At 39.9% G+C, this 8,517-nt stretch overlaps 1 protein-coding gene across 1 annotated transcript in view; it reads left to right on the top strand.

The window, feature by feature from the left end:
- The window catches only part of LOC104548428 (centrosomal protein C10orf90-like), a gene marked incomplete at its 5' end in the record, with an annotated part of 15,020 nt that extends 6,928 nt beyond the window's left edge, over positions 1 to 8,092 (top strand). Inside the window, 3 exons of the mRNA XM_010194445.1 lie at positions 5,738 to 5,801; positions 6,509 to 6,608; positions 7,182 to 8,092. Coding sequence (XP_010192747.1) covers positions 5,738 to 5,801; positions 6,509 to 6,608; positions 7,182 to 7,220 — 203 coding nt within the window. The remainder of the gene's footprint in view (positions 1 to 5,737; positions 5,802 to 6,508; positions 6,609 to 7,181) is intronic.
- Positions 8,093 to 8,517: the final 425 nt, after the last annotated feature.

The following is an 8,517-nucleotide window of genomic DNA, read 5'->3' as shown; positions in this document are numbered from 1 at the left end:
CTGCCTTTCCTGATGTCTTTGGGGTTTGTGGAGGTAGAGGCGTTTACAGCTCTAAGGTTTGGGTTGGAAGGGACCTCAGACTCCCCAGTCCAACCTCCACAGGCAGGGACACCTCCACCAGCCCAGGCTGCTCCAAGCCCCGTCCAACCTGGCCTTGGGCACTGCCAGGGAGGGGGCACCCACAGCTTCTCTGGGCAACCTGGGCCAGGGCCTCACCACCTCACAGGGAAGATGTTTCCCTCCTCACTTGATGAATTTGCTGTAATTATCTCTCTCTGAAATAAGCTTCTTACGTGTGCTTCACTTGGGACTTTTCAGCTTTTTTTCAATAAAATAGTTTTCACCCAGAAAAAAAATAGCAATGACCTTCAGAGACTTTTCTCCACCTGAGGTTATTCTATCAGACTCAAGTGTCTTTACTGATAATACAAAATTATTAGCTAGCACAATCTTCTAATGCCTTGGCACTGTTGTTACAACTTTAGTTTCTTGTAGGAGCAAGGAATAATTGGCATTCACCATAATTTCCATATAAATACCAACATTTGCGCAGTTTCCCTTTACCTTTTCATCCTCAAAACCCCCATGTTGTTTACCATTTTTAATTGTAATTCACGAGCGGGATTTCGCAAAATGCTGAAAGTAGTCTTAGAGGAACGAAAATGTTTATCCTGCAGGAGATGTTATCGTCACAAGAGCACTTTGAAGGCAGAGAACCTGCAACTCGCATGCTAGCCTTTGTGCTGCCTAATGCGCACCGCTAAATTTCGGGAGCGCTAATTAGTCCAAGATAGACTACTCTGCCGTTGACTATGTCGAACAAATTAGAGATCCCACTGTGACGAACTGAATAGAAACAATGTTCAAATAACTGGATTTAAATCTCGAAAAGCGTAATGTAATTACTTCAGTGACAGGACTACCAGCTGTTTATAGGCCTTTAAATCTGCATAATGAACAGCCCTGTGATCTTGGTGTACACAAGCACTTTCAGAGGTTTAAAGAAATTTCTCAGGCACATATGTTTTTTCCATACCTTCCATTTTCCTTTCCTTTGGAAGGGTGGCGGTTCATTGGCAAGGGCAATAAAAACTGAACATTACCATTCAACCCCTACCGCGGTGCCTGCTGTGTTCCTCTGGATTTGTATCCAAATCCTGTATCTGTAGTAATATTTTGGAGACAAGTTTATACGTCCTCAGTCATGCTTCTAAACCTTTCCAAAAAAGCTTTATTGTAACTACAAAAGCCTGGAGGGCGAGGATTGCTGTTTGTTTGTGTTTTCAAGGAGTTGCTTTCTTGAGAAGCTCTGTGCCAGAGAGGTTTTTATTTGAACTGCAGAGAGAGGAGAAGACGGCGATAAGAAAATGTGCAGTAAGTTTGCATTCAGCAAATCCTGCAGCTGCTAACGTACATCCTTGTGGTCTTCAGATGGCATTGGTGGCTGAGGAGAAGTTTGCAGCCCCCAGCCCATCTCTGCTCATGTGTGACTTCAGTTGGGTGATTTCTTGGGTTCTTTTTCACTGTCAGAACTCATAGCTTGCAGCAGTGCCACTGATCCTGTTGGCACCTGGCCACTCGGTGAAGGCTGACAGCTCTGAATAAAGACCAGGCTGCAGTCAGGTAATTGAATTAGGGAGAGGAATGACCTATTTTTATGATATTATTATTCATCATGTTGATTAGAGCAGTGCCTATGAGTCAGCCAAACACGTCAGCACATGGCAGGTCAGTGGCACTGGGTGACATGGTCCCTCGGGAAAGCGATGCTGGGACTCGCTGTGACGAGTGAATGGGGTGACCAGCACGTCTGCCTGTGCCCTCATCCTTGCGAAGAGGAGAGGTAGCCAGCCTCTGTGGCAATAAATTGGAAAAAATCTTCAAATATGAAGAGTTTTGTGTGCAGCTGATGACAGTGTTGAAACACTGTGCCTTATCATGGATGACTCACGAAGTTCAGTCAATCTGCTGGGGGATAATTTCATTGGAGTCTTGGAGTAAACAAATGGAAAGCTGAATTTTTGATGATGGACCTTTTTAATCCAGGAGTAAAAGGTCTGAATTCACCCATGATTAGAAATCAAAACTATAAAACTCAGGATTAAGAAGCTCAAACTTTACCAAAGATTAAATTAATCTTTTGAGGAATTTACCAAGATCTGTCATATCTTCTTCATGAATTGCTATTTTTTGAAAGAAATGTTATGCTTTTCAAGACTACACGCTCTAATCAAACAAGAATGATTTAGGAAAGGCCAGGTGAGATGCTAATTACATTTTTTTTCTGGATGAAATCCATGAATGTTCAAGTACCATTTGGACAGAGGGGTCTGAAATCTCCTGCAAATCATGGCCGTATTTAATTTAGCATGAAAATGTTTTCACAAACATATAAATGCAGTTTTTTTAGATACTAGTGTTGTTAAGACTGAAATATGAAGGAGGTTCAGAAGTCTCAACAGCCTGAACATCAGGAAAGCCCATGAACCATCTCCCTCTGGGTGCTCTTGGGTGAAGGACCACTCCTGAGCTGCTGCATTTCTCTGAGATGAGCAGAAAGCCCAGGCAGTCTTAGCAAACCTTTAACAAATGTGTTACTGCATTTTTTATAAATAATACCCAAACCTCATCTGTTGACTGCAGCTGAAGTAATTCATTGCGTGAAGTCATTGGCACACAATGTGCAGAAGTATGGGCAGCACCCCTGGGTGTAGGCACTGGTTTATGTTCCCTGGATGAATTCCCAGTCAAGCGCTATGGCCGTGCTAAGCTGAAGGCCACCTTGGCATTTATCTTAGATTCAAGGCTAATTTATTTAGTAGGGAACTGTTGATTTTAAAAAGCAGTGTTTTTTAAAAAAAATCTATTATATCTCAGGACTTCTCTGGGCGAGTGAGTTTTCGGTGAATAATTTTTTCAGTTTAATTAGAGAACCACCGCTATGCATGCTTATTTTTCAGTGACTTGCCATACATCCTTAAAGTCACACTTTAGCCCTTAATAAACTTAGAGAATTTGCATTAATGCTAGGAGAAAATCTGTATATATTCTGATGGGCAGAGTTTAGCCTTTGTTACTATTTACTGCTCTTTTTTAAGTGTTTCAGTGATTTAGTGGTAAATAGGAAGTCAGGGGATGGTTCCAACACAACCATTTTATCTATGTTCTGTCTAAACATTTACTAACATCCCGGGCAGGAAAGTTACTCATCCTGTCTGAGGTGCAGTTTAACTTTAGTTAAAATATATGGTGACCCATTTTCCTTCATTTACAACATGCTGAAGTGGCTTCTTTCTCCCAGACCACCGTTATACAAAGTATTGGTGTAAATACCAGAAGCTCAGTAGTTTTCACAAGGTTTGAGTAAAATACCAGCAAAATGTTTCATGTGCAGTTTAACTTTAGTTAAAATATATGGTGACCCATTTTCCTTCATTTACAACATGCTGAAGTGGCTTCTTTCTCCCAGACCATCGTTATACAAAGTATTGGCGTAAATACCAGAAGCTCAGTAGTTTCACAAGGTTTGAGTAAAATACCAGCAAAGTGTTTCATGCCTATCTGTCTACACCTTTTTTATCTGCAGCGCTGAATGTCTGCTTTGAAATCCCTTCGTTTCTATCCTTCAGAAGGGTTTTTCTCCAAAAGTAATACAAGGCTATGAGATTTGATAAGGAACTTTGCTAAAATGCAATTTAGAAGACTATCAACCCAGGCAATTGTCCACTTTATGCCCCACTTTGATCTTCGCTTGGTAGGACAGAATGTTAATGCAGGTCTTCATGACGTGTTTGGCAGGTTAATGTAACACTGAATATGTGCTGCTCTTCCACTTTGAAATACGCTTTCTTCTCTGTATTTAATATTAACAAATATTTAAACGCACATATGATTTTTATTTTCTCATTTATACCAATTTTTATTTATTTTTCAGTTAATTTTTGAATTCTAATCCTAAAATCCATCAAGAATTAGCCTGATTTCTGCTTGATGCTTGTATGTGGGGTTTTTTGAGTAAATACAGATCAGCTTGTCACGTTGTTTACAGGATAGGTCGCAGGCCTGGGTTTTTCATCCCTCGCATGTTCTCATGGATATCCACAGAGGTCTGGAAATATTAATGGGCCATTAACAGCTTTTATTTAGGAAGAAAAGGAGGGGATCCCTAAAACAATTAGGGTTTTTTTCAGAAATGACTGTGCTTCAGAGGACACATAGTGATGAGTTTGTACCATTTAAGACTGATCCCATGCCATTCTCTGGGTTAGAGGATGTGCCCTGTGGGAAGGACGCATCCTTCTCTGGAGTGTGCTGGGATCCACACCAGTCCCAGAAAACCCATGAGCCTGGACCCAAAACCTTCACCAGGACCATCTGGGTCACAGGCAATCTGGTCCCTTAAGTTTCAGGGTTATTTGGACAGCTATAGCCTCCAAGTGTTTATTCCTTTTAAATTAATGAACACGTAAATGCACGTACAAGCACTAATAAATAAAAGGCAAACGATGTTTTCCTAGCAAATTGAGCATGTTGTGTGTGTGTACGGGAGGTTTAATAATCCTGATGAAGGGTAGACAAGTGCTGAGTAGAGAAAAGCTAGTCCTGGGGCAGAGGAGGCTTCACAGCCTCCTCTCCTCTCTCAATTTGTCTTTTGCAAACTGTACCAGTTCAGAACAGGAACTGTTCCAAAACTCCCTTGTATTTCTACATTGAGATATAATAATGATCTTAAAGGACACGTAGCTTTTTCCTGAGAAACACTGCAATCTGAGGACAGCTTTGCCTCTGGGTGTAACCCTGTAAGATGCTCCAGGCTGTTTGGTTGCTACGACATCTCCCATAAATATCCCTGAAACATTTGGTGCCTTAAACAGCGGGGAAGGAAAAATGGTCGTAAAGGGGTTTTTTGGGTAGTGCCACTGTGTGTGCTCAGGGCCAGGGTCTGCAGTTCTGGAATGAATTATTCTCTGTATTTCCTTCTCTGCATTGATTATTTTATTTTGTCTCTTCCGTGCAGTGGCAGAAAGAGGCCAACGTGGTGCCTGCTGTGATTTATATTAATGTCTTCTAAACTCCCTTGGAAAATGGAAGTGCTAAAAAGTTTGCACATGTATTTCTCTTATACATGTGTCCTGCAAAGATACTGGCAAATGCCTTTGATGTAATTATTTTCCTGTATCTAGAGAAATGCTAATTGGCATTATCAGAGATATCTCCATATTTGATCAGGAAGGAGTAATATAATTTTACTGCTTCTAATGCTCAGTGTAATTATTCACAGCCCTGCAAAATGGGTGTAAATTGAATCAGAAATGGGCCTACCAGGCCAGGTTCCCAACACACATCAGCTGAGGATGTGGCCAGGGTGTGCCTATGTATGGGGAAGATGGGTTGCATGATGCAGCAATAATTTTTGCTGGTTCTTCATCTGAACAATGGGCATACACAGCTGCATGTGACAATGACAAAAGCCATATGCATTTAAAATGAATAGACTATGCAACAAAGCTGGTTGCTTTGGGTCTTATCCAGCCTTCCCTTTTCTGTAGGGCAGCTTCAGGAACCAACTGAGCTCCTGGTGAAGTTGGTTAATGCCTTTCCTGTGGAAATTTGGGTCCAACTTTAAACCATCAAAAATTCAATCAGAAATAGCACATCATGACCACACAGAACACGACATGTAAAATTTCAGTAAACGCAGATCCCTCCAATATTAACTTTATTTTCCCTCTGCTAGATAACCTTTTCAAACCAAAGGAAAGATTCATCCCAGAGAAGGAGATGCATATGAGATCCAAAAGGTACAAATCGCTGCGGTTTAGGGTTTGCTGCGAGTCACTGCCCTCTCACGGCCAAGGCATGAGCGTATTTCTATATCATTGTTTTATTATTATCCTTTTTCTTTATCCTTCAGCATCCTTTTTCTAGTGGGTGTAGGTGGCATGAGGTACCCACAATGTGAAAACCAAGTCCCTGAGAGGTACCTCGTGCTGGGCCTTCAAAAATATAAGCAGTACAGCCTAAAAATAACAGTCCACAGTCATTTATAATTATGGCTTTCTTATATTTTAGAAAATGACTTGAAAATAATTGTTTGGCATTAATTTTGTTACATATACGTATATACATATACACACATATTTATATATATATAAAGTGTACGGGCCAGATTCTGGTTTGAATTATGTTGCTATAAATCGAAACCAACTCCACTGAGCTCATTAGAAGCTACTCCAGAATTACTCTGCTGCATTGAGATAACCTGATCCTGTCTCTTTCTTTACATCCTAGTCCAAAATTAGAAGTGTTTTTCCACGAGTCAGATTTTATATAAAAACATTATTGTTAATAATTTATAATTTCCATGCCATAAATCTGATTCAAGTACTTAGAGATGCCTGTTAATTACAAGTACTGCATTGAAGGCAAGCATTTCCTATAGGAGAAATCAATGTATCTGTGTGTCCCAGGGACGACACGTGCAGTTAACTTCCTAAATTCATTGCAGGATTTATGACAATTTACCTGAAGTGAAAAAGAAACAAGAAGAAAAACAGAAGCGGATCATCATCCAGAGTAACAGGCTGCGTGTTGAGATCTTTAAGAAGGTGAGAATTTAGGAAAACAGGGATGGTTTTGTAACCCTTCTCTACCTGTGAATGGGGTCTGTAGAGGGAGAGCCTGTGCTAACCATGTGCACACCCTGAGAGCAAAGGATGGTTTTTAAATCTTGGCCTTAGGGTTAGGCATGTCTTTAAACCTGAATTAACAGCTGAACCTTGTGTTCGAATAGGCACCCAAGATTTTTGTGGGGTTTTTTGGTTTTGGGTTGTTTTTTTTAAAGGTTAAACCTGAGTAGAAAGCTGCATTAGCGCAGTTAATCCAGGTGCAGATCCGAGCATCCCCAGGTGATCCAGCTCCACGCTGCACACCAGTACCAGTTTTTCCTTGTTTAACTGCACTATTCCTCCATGCCATTACACCCTTCCAGGCCCAGATGCGCAATTTTCAGTGTTTTGGGGTTTTTATTGATCAATGTAGCCAGTAGATTTGAGGTCTGAGCATGCTAATGCCATCTCACCTGCAGCATCACTGAAGATTTCTGCAGTTACAGCCACCTCACCTATTTTAACATTAACTTAAGGCTATTTTGCACTGTTTGTTTGTTTTTTTTCCCCTAGCAATTACTGGACCAGCTCCTTCAAAGAAACACAGAGTGACAAAGGATCCCCTTGCCCATCATCCTAAATGGATCTCGAATGCCTTTGACCACTAGATAAGCCATAAAATTCACTGCTCTCTCAATCACCTGCAGGTGTTTTTTCTTATCTTTGGCTCTTTATATAAGGAAAGGTCATTTATATTTCAATTGAAATTTTAAGGCAACTTTCAAGTAATCAAAAACAGCCTGAAAGGGAACACAGCTGTTGCAGAGCATCACCTTTTGGTCAGTTTACCCAGATGAAATAATTTTAAGAATTTTTTAATGCAAATACTCAATTACAGTGGTATTATTTATCTTAATCTTTTAAAAAGTATATGTCTGTGTAGCAATAGAACTGGGTTTTTAAGACCTCAAAAACTTATTTCTCTGAAGTATTCAATTAATTGATTGCCTGTGAGTTAAATCCTTGAAGTAAAGAAAAATGAGTATCATTATTTGTTTTGTTTAGGAACTAGCTGAAATAGCTTTACCACATAAACATAGCAGCAGCAGTTTTGCATTAATACTTAACATACCAAAAGGGACCAATATTTTAGCTCTCTGAAGAACTCCATTCCTGTTTACATAGCAAATCTACATAGCAAGCTTACCTGTTAAAAAGCGATATTTAAAAATTCGGTTATATCACTGTTTTTCATGTTTTTAATTGTAATATATATTTTACTCCACTTCTGCGAGTCTTAAGTATTTATAGAAATGGCGTATTAAGAAGTGGTGCCAAGAAGTATGTTTGCACCAAAACTGCAGAACTAAAACCATCTGTAATGTTTCCTCCAAAAAATATTTAAAACTTTATTTGTACATTTTGGAAGTAAAAACAACGAGCTTACAAACCCACGGAGTTTATTTATGGAATAAAATATGAATATAATATTGATCCAACTGCTCTGTTTTTATTTGGTACTGTTAAATATAACACAATTATTGACGCTGCTTGAGAAGCCGTGCCTTTGTATGCCACAAATCCTACGGTAAAAAAAATATTGCCCATAAAAATCACGGCGAGTGTTAACCTCTGGTGCATGAGCACTCAATCGAGTGTGTTTCAATGAGGCTGGAATTTGGCCTTTGATTTTTCTGCTTTATTTTCCTAATTTAGCCTGAGATGTAAGGTCAGGGTTTTTGGAAGAGGGATGTTTGTGAGCTTGGCCACTGCGATAGCCTCCAGCTGAGCGATCGTGCTGGGCACCAGGAACCTACTTATGTTTTGTGCTCTGTTAGATGACTTCGCCTCTTTGTGTTTCAGCTTTGTTAAGTAGGATTAATGGTGTTAATTTTTGTTCACAGAGAAG

This window comes from Mesitornis unicolor, unplaced genomic scaffold (assembly GCF_000695765.1).
Source record: "Mesitornis unicolor isolate BGI_N332 unplaced genomic scaffold, ASM69576v1 scaffold22181, whole genome shotgun sequence".
In the NCBI taxonomy this organism is placed as follows: domain Eukaryota; kingdom Metazoa; phylum Chordata; class Aves; order Mesitornithiformes; family Mesitornithidae; genus Mesitornis; species Mesitornis unicolor.
The sequence above is the reverse complement of the archived record's forward strand: the minus strand, read 5'-3'. Positions and strand labels throughout refer to the sequence as shown.